This window comes from Balaenoptera physalus (genome assembly GCF_965194825.1).
Source record: "Balaenoptera physalus genome assembly, chromosome: 3".
Lineage (NCBI taxonomy): Eukaryota > Metazoa > Chordata > Mammalia > Artiodactyla > Balaenopteridae > Balaenoptera > Balaenoptera physalus.
The window spans coordinates 76,044,057-76,057,862 of record NC_138890.1 but is presented as its reverse complement, the minus strand read 5'-3'; the positions used below and the strand labels follow the sequence as shown (position 1 = coordinate 76,057,862).

The following is a 13,806-nucleotide window of genomic DNA, read 5'->3' as shown; positions in this document are numbered from 1 at the left end:
GGTATGAGCTTCTGAAGACAGAGATCATTCAACCTGGAATATGGGTTAAGTCCATCTTTAGCTTAAGTTTATTTTGTTTTTTAGATACATTCCTGAAAAAAGTAGGTGTAAACCAAATTATGAAATATTTTGTCATTGATTTACAGTTTATTTGCAGAAATGTTACTGAAAAGGAAAAAAAAATTGGCTCTAACATGTAGTCAAAACCACACTTACAAATTGAAATCTTCTCTTTAAAGTCGTATTTATTTTTCTTTTCAGTTTGAAGACTAAGGACTTAATGTTTAGGGCTGTGGCTAGAATTTAGTCACAGGAACAATATAATTTCTGTTTTTTTAAACAAATCTAAATGAAAACCTTAATATGTTTATTTAGTTACACGAAGCTTCCTTAGCTTTACACTGAGGAATTTCTGGAAATTTCTGAGGGCAAGGATGTCTACAAGAGTAGAGGCCTAGACAGGTACATCAGGTCTCTGTGATTTTATGTGAGATAGTTGGAATGGAAACCTATGCCACTATAAACACTGGTCAAAATATACCCAATTAGTTCTCACTTCCTAATCATATTGTCAAAGTGATGAATAGGCAGTGTTGATCAGGATGGGCCAGGCGTTCCATATCCTCTTGGTGGCAGGGTGACTTCGTACATTTGAGGGGATAAATTTGGCAAAATTTTTGGTAATTTATCTTATATATGTATGTGTGTAAGTACATGTACAGGAACAAGGATGAGATATATATCTCTCTCTATAGATACATTAATCATTTATATGTGTAAATAAAATATAAGTATATATAGAGACATATAAACATATGTTTTATATATATTTATATATAAGTAAACATATATAAACATATTAAAAAATACACAGTGCAAAATACTACAGTAACTTAATATCCATCTTAGGGTCCAAATTAAACAAAGTATGGTAGCAATCGTACATGGTAGTACTATGTATCCAGTAAAGAATGAGGTATGTCAAAATGTGCTGATTAATGAAGATGTCTGATATGTATTAAATAAAGTAAAAAATAAAAGTAGTAGAAAAAATAAAGTAGTAGAACTATATGCTATAGCTCTAGTTGTGTAAGAAAATAAAATAACTTCTATTACATGTACACATACAGAGCTTATATGAGTATAGACAATTTCTGAAAGGATATTTAAGATACCTCTTAAATTGGCAAGGACCTATACAAGTCTCTTATGTAAGAAACATACTTTTCAGTTTATATCCTTTGGACTTTTTGAAAATTCTTTTGCATAAGCACATATTATTATTATTATTCTTTAATAGATTCTTATTGGAGTATAATTGCTTCACAGTACTGTGTTAGTTTCTGTTGCACAACAAAGCGAATCAGCCATATGCATACACGTCCCCATATCCCCTCCCTCTTGAGCCTCCCTCCCATCCTCTCTATCCCACCCCTCTAGGTCATCTCAAAGCACTGAGCCGATCTCTCTGTGCTATGCTGCTACTTCCCACCAGCCAACTGTTTTACATTTGGTAGTATATATATGTCAATGCTACTCCCACACCCTGTCCTCAAGTCCATTCTCTATGCCTGCCTCTTTATTCCTGCCCTGCAACTAGGTTCATCAGTACCGGTTTTTTGTTTTTTTTTTTAGATTCTATGTATATGCGTTAGCATACGGTATTTGTTTTTCTCTTTCTGACTTACTTCATCCTGTATGACAGACTCTAGGTCCATCCACCTCACTATAAATAACTCAATTTTGTTTTTTTTATGGCTGAGTAATATTCCATTGTATATATGTGCCACATCTCCTTTATCCATTCATCTGTCGATGGACACTTAGGTCGCTTCCATGTCCTGGCTATTGTAAATAGTGCTGCAATGAACATTGTGGTGCATGTCTCTTTTTGAATTATGGTTTTTTCAGGGTATATGCCCAGTAGTGGGATTGCTGGGTCATATGGTAGTTCTATTTTTAGTTTTTTAAGGAACCTCCATACTGTTCTCCATAGTGGCTGTATCAATTTACATTCCCACCAACAGTGCAGGAGGGTTCCCTTTTCACCACACCCTTTCCAGCATTTATTGTTTCTAGCTTTTTTGATGATGGCCATTCTGACCGGCATGAGGTGATACCTCATTGTGGTTTTGATTTGCATTTCGCTAATAATTAGTGATGTTGAGCATCTTTTCATGTGCCTCTTGGCCATATGTATGTCTTCCTTGGTGAAATGTCTATTTAGGTCTTCCGCCCATTTTTTAATTGGATTGTTTTTTTGATATTGAGCTCCATGAGCTGTTTGTATATTTTGGAGGTTAATCCTTTGTCTGTTGTTTCATTTGCAAATATTTTCTCCCATTTTGAGGGTTGTCTTTTTGTCTCGTTTATGGTTTCCTTTGCGGTGCAAAAGCTTTTAAGTTTAATTAGCAAAAGCCATACAAGCTGAGATTTGGAACCACAGTGTAAGGAGACTGAGGGGGTGGTATGGATACAGATCCTGACAAGAAAAGGTAATATAAAAAGTATTTTTCTACTCTGTAGAATTGTATGCTTTTTATATAGATCAGTGTTTACTTGAGAGGAGCACGGGCTCCAAATAGTTAGGGGTAAGGAACTCATGCCAAGACCGCCACCACCCCTCTGCCCAGGGTTCTCTGTTCCTGCAAAGGCCCTCCAGAGGACAGAACCTTGGGAGGAGACTGGATGGAAGGCATTGTCCTCACTCCAGAATGTTTCTCCCACTTGCACGTGTTTCGTTTCCCCCAGTGAACAGGACTATATAAGGGATTCTGTTCATTGGGAATCAGTATTGTGCAGTGATTAAGAAGCAGATTCAGGAACCAAATTGCTGAGTTCAAAATATATCAGTAGCTACCACGGGCAAGATACTTAATCCATGCCTCAGTTTCCTCACCTGTAAAATGGAGATAATAGTACCTATCCCATGTGGGGTTGTTGTGACAATTAAATGAGTGATTTTCATGGTAAAGGAGCTTGGAGCAGTGCCTTTATGTAAGTGTTATAAAAGTCTTTGTTGTTATTGTTGTTGTTATTATTGGTGTTACCATTTGGGAAAAATTACCTAAATACTTTAAAAATAATAATTAAAAATTTAACTGACATTAAATTGTACATTGATTTTGTACATGCTACTTTACATAGAACATATTTACATAACTGAAGTATATATGCATTGACTCACTCTTATAGGGTTGGTTATTTATAGAAATATTTGAAAAATTGGCTCTCAAACTTATTTTTCTTCCTTTTCTATGTATTGTCTCTGTTTTCTGGCTGCTTTTTCAGATTTTTCTCTTTCTGAATGGTTTTAAACAATCTGATTCTGATTTGCCTTGGATTTTTGTTTTTTATTTTATGTTTCTTGAGCTTGGGTCCATTGGTCTTCCTGGATCTGTGGGTTTATAGTTTCTATCAAATCGAGAAAATTTTGGTCAAGATTTCTTCAAATATATTTGTCTTTCTCCCCAGCCCCTCTCCCCCGTCTCACCTCTACCGTGAGGACTCCAATTACACGTGCATTTTGATGTGTAAAGTCATCCCATAGTTCACAGATGCTCTGTTGATTTACCTTTTAGTTTTTTCCTCCTCTATTTTGTTTTGTACAGTTTCTCTTGCCAGGTCTTTAAGTTTACTTACCTTTTCTACTGTGGTATCTCACCCACTATTAATCCCATCGAGTGTTTGGTTTTTTTTTTTAAATCACAGACATTTTTTATCTCCTCAATAGGACCCAGACCTGTTGTCTAAGTCTTTTTTATAGCTTCCATACCTCCACTTAACATAGTCAACCTTTCTTCTAGATTCTTTTTTTTTTTAATTTATTTATTTTATTTATTTATTTTTGTCTGTGTCGGGTCTTAGTTGCTGTACGCGGGCTTTCTCTAGTTGCCGTGAGTGGGGGCTACTCTTTGTTGTGGTGCACGGGCTTCTCATTGTGGTGGCTTCTCTTGTTGCGGAGCACAGGCTCTAGGCACACGGGCTTCAGTAGTTGCAGCATGTGGGCTCAATAGTTGTGACTCGAGCACAGGCTCAGTACTTGTAACGAACAGGGCTTAGTTGCTCTGCAGCATGTGGGATCCTCCCGGACCAGGGATTGAACCCGTGTCCCCTGCACTGGCAGGCGGACTCTCAACCACCATGCCACCAGTGAAGCCCTCTTCTAGGTTCTTGAACATAAGAAATTTTCTTATAACGATTTTAATGCTTTTGTCTACTAATTTCATCATCTGTGTCATTTCTGGATTAGTTTCTATTGATTGTTTTTTCTTTTCATTATGAGTTGAATTTTCTTGCTTCTTTCTGCTTAGATGCTAGACTTTGTACATTTTATCTTGTTTGGGTGCTGAATATTTTTATATTCCTAAAAATATTCTTGAGCTTTGCTCTGGCATGTGGTTACGTTACTCAGAAATAATTTGCTCTCTTCAGGTCTTGCTTTTAAGCTTTGTTGCTCTGGACTAAAAGAGCTTTTAGTCTACGTTACTTTAGCTCCACTCCTGAGACAAGACCCTTCTGAATTCTCTAACGAACACTTCATGAATTAAGAGGTTTTCTACCCTGGCTTTTGGGAACAGGCACTGTGCCCAGGTGTCTAAGCTCTGAGCGCTGCTCTCTCTAATCTCTTCTTGTCCTTGGGTAGTTTCCCCAGTCTCATGTGCTGCTGAGGATTCAGCTGAATGCTGGAGGGAGACCTCTGACAGGTCTCAGGAGTTCCCTCTGTGTGCAGCTCACTCCTCTCCAAAACTCTCCCCTGGGAACTCGAATCGCTGTGGCTTTCCCTCACTCTCCCCTCCCTGTCCTTGACTCAGGGGGCCTCATGGCTCTGCCTGGGGTAACCTTAGGGCTCACTCCGCTTGTCTCCCATCTCTCACTGTCATTCATTTCCTCATGTCCAATGTCTTAAGAGTCACTTTCCCCACATATTTGTCCAGTTTTTTAGTTGTTTCAAGTGGGAGGGTTACTGCTCCCTGTTACTCTATCTTGGCCAGAAGTGGAAATCACCCTGCTCTAAGCTCTACCTTAAATTAAAAAAAAAAAATTAAAAAAAGAATAAAAACAAATAGCCCTTGTCCACCCACCCCCGGTCTGAAATTCCAGAGGCAGCCACATTCAACTCTCGTTACACGTTTTCCTGGTGTCGCTCTAGATTTTGTACCTCTCACTGCCCCTCTGTTCAGAGTGGCCTCCTCTTACCACACTGTCTAAAACAGCACCCTTGTCTAGCTCTGTCTCATCGCTCTGCTGTATTCTTCACTGCACTTTATGTGTTTCGACTTTACCATATTTGTTTATATGTTTATGATTGGCCTTCCTCACTAGAAAGGATGTATGCTCCAGGAAGACACGAAGACTGGGCTCTTCTCTGTTTTCTTCTCTGCTGACTCCTCAGAGCCTAGAACAACTCCTGGGCACATTGTAGTCCCTCAGTAAATATCTGTTAGATAATTAAATGAATGAATGCCAGATACTGTGCTGCGTGTTTTCCAAACATCATCCTTTGCTGCCCCCACCTTAGAGGTAGATAACGACTACTAGGAGCTTGCCAGGAAAGCCAAGAAAGAAGAGGGTTTTCCTGGCAGCAGGGAAAACATGTATCAGAAACTATTAAAAAAAAAAAGTCTGGTATGGAATTTAGGAACATAAGATTTATTAAACTGATTCCATTTCTTGCTTCATTCATATTGTCATGGAAATTCTGATTAAGCAACTTCCTTTCCAAGGTGTTTTCCCAGAATTTAAAAGAAAAAAGTCTTAACAGTGTTAGGTATATTGTGCATTTTAAAAATGGCAACATAATAAAAGTATTAGAATTAAAATCTATCACATACTTTTCCCTATGTGTGCACGTGTGTGTATGTATAATACTTCCCCCGCCCTGCACCCAAAGTGAACTTAGCGATTGTGAAAAGTAACTGTGGACCTCGGTAACGGAGCCATCTGGTCGATAGAAGGGATGGCATTCCGTGAGACAGCTGCTGTGTAATGTGTCTTATCTGTGGCTTTCGGGAGGGGGCACCTGAGGGACAACCTAGTAGGCTGAACCTTACCGAGTCTTCAACTTTCTCCTCCTTCTGTGGATTCTTCAGCAAACGTGCCAATTAAAGTGATGGTTTTTGTGATGAAGCCTCAAGTAACTGGGCTCGAAACGTAACTTCATTTATTTCATGTAGCTCAGCAGATGGAAACTACTTTCATTGCTCCCACATTGTCCTGATTTAAATCTGGGACCTGACACTAAAAAGAGGGCTCTGTATGCTATTAACCAAGCCCCCAAGTTGAAGCTGTGCTTCTTTTTTGGTGTTTCTCAGGGTGCTTTCCTCATTGTATTCCTGGCTTTGAACGGTCTTTGCAGAAGAATAATTTTCTTTAGTGAACTAGTAAACAAAATTTTTTTCTAAAAAATAATGTACATATATCCGAGAGTTTGAAGCATATGCATATGTTTTTAGAAGAAAATATTTTCACTAATTCGCCAAAGAAAAGTATTTTTTAGGGGGATTTCTTGGGGAAAAAAACAGTTGATTAAATTGATAAAAATTTACCACTTTAATAAAAGCAGGTTTCTTAAACTGAGTCATGGAACAGAAGATTTTGTTTCTAATTGGAAGGAGTGCAAAAATATGAACACATTTTGTGTTTGATGATATAGTTTCTGGCTTTCCTAAAAAGTCATATTTACGTATAAGGCAGAAATATAGAGCCGTAGAGATCTATTTTCATAATGAAGGTGTGTGACCTCATATCTCATATTCTAACTTTAAGTAGTTCTTTTTAGGGCTAAAGTAAGCCTGCTTTTAACACTCTTCAGTGTCACATGACCTCAACTTTAGTTTCGTTTTCTTCAGAAGGGCAATTGAAATGGGAACCCAGGCTTACTAAGTCATGGAACAATTCCGCTTCATCTTGGTGATGACAAACTCTCGCTCAGCAAAGCAGGAGTCAAAGACAAACTCTAGGAAATAACAGAGCGCCTTCTCTTCAGCTCCTGTCAAGCAGCCTTCCCCCACCCACTTTAACATCGTGTTCTCATGAGCATTTCATAATATTCCTCATCCCTTGTTCCCCGTCTTGACCCACTGACCTAAGAATCAAGAAAGTGTCATGTTAGTGCCTACTAATTAGTGCACCCAGAGAGCCTTTTCATCTGGCCTTTCAACCTCCTGGAGGTGGGAGCACAAGCTGTCACTCGTATCACGCAGGGAAAATGAACCTTTACTACAGTTTCCCTGTTTTGCAAACAGCAGAATTAGCCAGCTGAGACTGGAGATGAATATGCAGGTTAGGAAGAAATTAACCTAAAAGGCACTACTGTTTGCATTCTTGTCTTAGAGACGACACAGCACTGCCGGCATTGAAATACCCATAACGCAATGCCGTGGGCCTGCGATTTTTGCCCGACTGTCGCTGTGGCATCACACTTGTATTTCAGCGCCATCATATGCATTTGGTGAAGTAATTTTAGGAGAGAAGGATTCTCTGATTAAAAAGTTAAGGAGCATTTTAAGGCATTTAAGTTGCCACTGTTTTTAGACACGTTTGTGGGGATACTGCCATTTGTTAGTGAGCATTTGGCTCCAGGGCTCATTAATCAGTGCTGTTGGGCCAGGGTCTCCTGAGCCTTCTGGGTTTTGGGAGATCAGCTACTGTAATTAAAGGGATGAAATATATCATGGTCACAAACTTACCACATCAGACAATTGAGGGTTTGGAACTGGTGGAATTAACCTTTTTTATTTTTTTCTTAGGTGTTTAAGATAGAAGTGCTAATGAATGGAAGAAAACATTTTGTTGAAAAAAGGTACAGCGAATTTCATGCCCTGCACAAAAAGGTAACTTCCCCCCACCCACCCTTTTCTCTATAAGGCAGATGGTGTAACACTAAGCCTGCTTTCTGTAGTTCCTAAGAGCTTTAATAGTTCTTGGAACAGGTTGACTTCTTTTATCATGAAGTAAATTTCCTTTTAAAATAAATTGTTCCATCCTTTCAAGGTGTGCTTTCAGAGTAGGTGGGTTTTCTGTTAAGATCTTTTGCATAAATAGATGTGTGACAGCAAGCTGTTTGTATTATACTGTGCTGGGTATTGTAGGTTCAGAAAGAATAAGACCCAGACCCTATTTTATCCATAAAATACACTTAATGTGTTTTACACAAAGGAAAAAAAAAAAAAAGAAATGATCATTTTACAGGAAGAAATTTATTAAAATCAACTTATACTTACATATACATGGAAAAAAATATACATGTCACATGTATTCAAGGACTGCTTGGGGATCATGTAAAGGGGGATCATAGCTTCTTTTGAATTATAAAGGCCGCTCTATAAGACTGGTGTTTCATTTCTCAGATCCCTTTCATTAAAAGCCTTTGATAAAAGAAACAAGAATGCAAAAGGAATAGCTGAGTTTTGGGAGACATGGTCAGTAAAGAGTAGAAGAGGTAATAATTTTTATTTTCTACCAAAATTTAATGTTTTGAAGGTTATAAATTAGTATTGAGGTGATGAAATTACCTTAATAACTAGAAATACCTCATGAAATTGCCCAGAAAATCACCACATATGAGTTAATACAGTTTTACCATTTTTTCTTTTGTATACATATATATTCACATCTGTGTATATATAATGTGTATGTGTATATATATATATATATATATATATATACTTCCTATATACGAATATATATATTTATACACACACATATACAAAATGTATGGCACAGTTCAGTTTCTTCACTTTTGTTACTTTGTTAGGTAAGAAGTTAGTGGAAAGATACTGAGTAAGTATGTTCAGAAAGAATCTATTCTTTTAACTTCCTTAAGGACCGCTTAAATTTTCTGGAAAATGTCAGTGCATAAATGATGTGATAGTGTGCTTACTCTGTATTAAAAGCTCTGTAGCATTTTCTAAAATTAAAATTTCTTACTTTTTGGTAGTCAGGAGAATAGAGTATTGAGTAAAAACTTTACAGTAAAAACTCACTTTATTGAGAAGTGAGTGAGCCTCCTTCCCTCTGTTTTCTTTTAAAGAGGAGCCGTCTGTTATCTGTACACTTTTCCATTGGGATGGCAAGGGATAATTTACCTTGAATTTTCCAGTTAAAATTGTGTCACATCCAGGTTTACTTCCGAAAGAAGCAACACAGGTGAAATACAGATTTAGGCTGGGTGTTGCCAGCTGACTTTACAAAAGCCCTACCCCTCAACCCCGGGCCTCAAAGAGAAACAAACATGGAGTCTGGGTCTCACGTCCTTCCCAAGGATTTCTGGCTTTGTTCCCTTGTTTATCGAGGAAACAGATTCTAAAGAGATTTCTGCTGGGTACCTCATGAAATAAGTCTGTACAATGGGATTAAAACCAGAACTCCTCCCCCTCCCCAGCCTCTGATGCTAGAGTCTGGACCAGGCAGCCTGTCACATGCAAGCCTCCTTCCTAACCTGCCAGGTCTCCATTACCCCGACACAGCCCAGCTGTCCCCACCAGATACTGGGGGACCAACTCCACACGAGGCACAGCTGGGTGACTGCCGATTAGGCCTGCCCTGGGCAAGAGGCTGCCCATGCTTCTTACGAGTGGAGGGTGACTCACTCTGCTCTCTTCTCTAATACAATTTATTTTCTCCTGCAGAAGAGGACCCTTTCCCCAGTGATTACAGGCAGTTCTTAGATTCTCACAGTCAAAAAAAATTTCTAGATTTTCTAGGACTCTTCTCCCAACTTCTGCAATTCTGTTAATAATTTTAGCTATTCTTAAAATTATATCATCAAGTCTATTAGAATTAAGAGAGTAGAAATTCTCAGATCTCTCAATTTTGCATGTTTTTGGCAGCCTCATTAAAACATCCTTACAGGGACTTAGAGAAAAACATAACATTGTGGGGCAGAGTTTTAGCTGGCAGACACTAAATCTTGTGTGTTATAGAGCAGAAAGGGGCTGCTAGAAGTCTCCTTTATTTGTCCCATTTTATAATTGTATTAGATTTGGTGAAAAGGTAACTTATTATAAAAGACAAGTACAAATAATGGCAGGGTGTAAAAATAAACATAAATCTATAATCTTGACTGTAAAGTTGTGTGTTAAGGAGGATTGAAATGGGCAAAAAAATTGATCAGAATACACAAGCTTTAGTGATTACTGCTGCCACCTTGTACAACTTTATCCTTTTATTAGAATTTTGGTACCCCAGTTTCCATATTTGAATTTTGTGACGTGCTTTGAATGTCCTGTTTTTACATGAAATATCTTCCCTTTAAATTCCAGTTAAATCTATTCCTGTTTAATTTTTTTGAATATTCAGTTATTTCTGCAGTGGATGCCATTTGCTCTGTTGCCAGTGTCCTGATTTCTCTTACACTTTACATTACACTTGTTAAAGTTTTTAGCCAATGTCCGCAAGTTAATTCTAAAATCATATAGGAACTATTAATAAGTGCTTTGTACCTTTAGAATAGTAGCTGCATGGCTCATCTCCATATACCACAAACACACAAAAATGCCTCCTGGCTTATTGTCAGGCTCATTTTGAGGCAGAAACTAAAACCATTACCCATTTGACAGTTCATCTGGTTGTTTGAAGTTCTTGATGATTACTACTTCTCCCAAACTTTTACAATTTTTGATATTAAAGTATGAAAACAATATTCTCATCCTCTACACTTTTCTTAGGATTTCTTTCTAATTTTTGGAAAAATTCAAGAGTTTTATTTATTTATTTTTCCTATATGCTTTATTTTTGTCCCCTCAAGTAAGCTTAGATTTTTAGATTATAAAGCTAAATCTTGCAGAAAGTTTGGGGACAGGAGAAATAACTCCTTGTTACCAACATATATTTCTGCTATGCTAATACAATTGCTATTTTCCTTCTTTTCTTGCATTTTTTTAATGGAACAAATGCTACTGTGCTAGTGGGGTTCCTTCATGGTGATAATTATGGTGTAGAAGTTAAGTGTGGAAGCTCTGGCAGCAGAATATTCCTGAGCCTGCCTTTACCTCTTAAGTCCGTGGAGCAAGTTGAGTGATCTTTCTGTGCCTCCGGTTCCCCTGTTTTAATATGGGAACAGTGAATGTGCTAACTTCACAAGACTGTTTTCCAGACTAAATGAAATCGTGTGCATTGCATGGTCAACTTCTAATGATTGCTGGCCTTCATTACATATAACTTTTTTTTCCATTTTCAAGACTGTTTCCTTTAAGCTAGATTACAAAAGAAGCATTCTCTGTTAAAGAGTATAGATATTTTTACAGCTCCAGTTATATATTACCAAATTACTTTTTTCCAAAATGGTTATAGCAGATTTGTAATGCAACCAGCAAGCATGAAAGTATCTCACCAGCTTTGCATATTATCCCCCCCAATGATATGTATTTAGCAAGCAATATATGTTGCCTTTTTGCTGTTTTAATTGGTATTTCTTAAGTTTATGATTGCAGTCCCTCTTTTTGGAATTCTCTTTATGTGCTTTCCCATTTTTCTGCTAGGGTCTCTGTTGTTTTTGATCATTAGTTTGCATGGCCTATTAATAAAATATTAGCCACTTGATGAAACTATTTTTCACCATGGACTTTTTAATTTTGGCTGTGATATTTATTTTAATTTGCAAAAGTTTTACATTTTTATGGTCTTTAATATGTCAGTTTCACCCTTTCAGACTTTATGTAAGATTAGTTTTTCTTCCAGAGCTCTGGAAGTATTTGATTTCACTTTCTTTTAGTTTTTCTAGATTGGTACTTTCTGAAGTGTGAACTTTGGGTGACCTGAAGCCGAACAGTATTTATTAAATTGCAGATTCCTGGGCACCACCAGGCATGCTGAATCAGAATCTTTGTGATAGAGCCCAGTAATCTGCATGTTAAACCAGCATCCCAGGTGATCTTAATGCCTGTTGAAGTTTGAGAATTCCTACTGTGTCGTTATATTTTTAAAGGCATCTCTTAGACACAACCCTCCCTTCCTGCTCCTACATCACACACTGAAGCCACAAGGTGTGAAACCTTGGAAGTCTTTCCTACCTTTCTCTTATCTTTCACTTCCAGGGTGTCAGCAAGTCCTGTTGATTCATTCTTCCAAACTTCTGTAATAAACACCATTTAATTTTTCATTTTGTACTCCTACCATCTCAATCCAGAGTCTTGCTACTTTATGTATGTATTTCTTTAACTGTTTCTCATCCTTGTCTTCTTATTCATCCTCTGCTGCAGGCAATTTTCCTAGAGCACTATTTTCATCTTCATTTTATTGCTCAAAAACCTTGAAATGTGTCTGTATTATCTACCAAATCATGGACATTGACTTTTGAGACCAGTAATCTTAAACTGTGCATTAGTTTTCTATTACTGTTGTAACAAATTATCACAAACTTAGTGGCTTAAGACAACACACATTTGTAATCTTACTCTAAATGTGTCGGCAGGACTATGTTCCTTCTGGGGGGCTTTAGGAGAGAATCACTTTCCTTGCCTCTTCCAGCTTCTAGAGGCTGCCACTTTTCTAGGCTCATCGCCTTCTTTTGTCTTCAGAGCCAGCAATCGCAACACTCCAGCTTCTATTTCCATCGTCACATCTGCTGTCATCACATCTCCTCTCTCTGATTCGGTCACCTCTGCCTCCCCCTTGAGATTACATCGGGCCTACCTGGATAATCCAGGATAATCTTCCCATCTCAAGATACTTGATTTAATCACACCTGTAAGGCAGTGCGTTCACAGGTTCCAAGGATTACGATGTTGACACCTTTGGGAGGACCATGATTTTGTCTACCACAAACCCCTTTACTGGCCAGCCTTATTTCTCACTGCTTCTCCTAAGAAAAAGTTAGTGGCAGCCAACCCAGTCTTCCCGGTCACCCCAGTATATGAAAATCACTGCCTGTCTGTCTTTGCCATGCTGAATGTCCTTCCCTCTGTGTTCTCATCTATTCAAACAAAACTAAAACGTTTCGGGTTCTTCTTCTTTCATGTGAGTTTCTTTTATTCCTTCATCTCTTTGTTCTTGGAACTCCTTTTCCATTTAGGAGATTTCTACTTAAATTTAAAACATCTGAGATAATTAAAACTTAGTTATCCCTAAGCTTTGTCTAACTAGAAGATATATTTTAAAAAACTAGGGACCATGTCCTTAACTAGATTTATCCTGGTGATCATTTTGTATTGTATAGAAATATCAAGTCACTGCCAGGAACAAACATAGTGTTGTAGGTCAATTACACTTCAAAAACAAACAAACAAACTCATAGAAAAAGAGATCAAATTTGTGGTTACCAGAGTCGGGGGTGGGGTACAGGGAGGTGGAATTGAATAAAGGCAGTCAAAAGACACAAACTTACAGTTATAAGATAAATAAGTCCTAGGGATGTAATGTACAACATGATAAATATAATCAACAATGCCGTACATTATATATGAAAGTTAAGAGAGTAAATCCTAAGAGTTCTCATCACAAGGAAAAAGATTTTTTTCCTTTTCTTTAATTTTGTATCTATAGATGAGACAATGGATATTCACTAAACTTACTGTGCTAGTTTCATGATCTATGTAAGTAAAATCATTATGCTGTACATAACGATTCATGTACATGATCGTTTCATGATCTACGTAAGTAAAATCGTTATGCTGTACACCTTAAACTTATGCAGCGCTGTATGTCACTTATATCACAATAAAACTAGAAGGAAATAAATACGTAAAAGTAGGGACCATGTCTTACTTTTTGTACCTTCCTCACTGTCTTTTAGTGTTGGGCACTTATTAGGCATTAAATAAGTATTTGGCAAATGGGATATTTGGAGAATATTATGCACTTTTA

At 37.6% G+C, this 13,806-nt stretch overlaps 1 protein-coding gene and 1 long non-coding RNA gene across 10 annotated transcripts in view; one reads left to right on the top strand and one right to left on the bottom strand.

The window, feature by feature from the left end:
• The window catches only part of LOC309658894, a 202,582-nt gene that overhangs the window by 70,119 nt on the left and 118,657 nt on the right, over positions 1-13,806 (bottom strand). The gene's annotated exons all lie outside the window — the stretch shown is intronic.
• Positions 1-13,806, top strand: part of SNX24 (sorting nexin 24) — a 172,987-nt gene that overhangs the window by 75,140 nt on the left and 84,041 nt on the right. For 8 of the 9 annotated variants that reach the window (XM_082457927.1, XM_082457924.1, XM_082457928.1 and 5 more), the window contains one exon: positions 7,752-7,835. The exons of the other annotated variant lie outside the window; for it this stretch is intronic. In XM_082457927.1, the coding sequence (XP_082314053.1) occupies positions 7,773-7,835 (63 nt within the window). In that variant the 5' untranslated portion in view covers positions 7,752-7,772. The remainder of the gene's footprint in view (positions 1-7,751; positions 7,836-13,806) is intronic. 9 annotated transcript variants of the gene reach the window in all.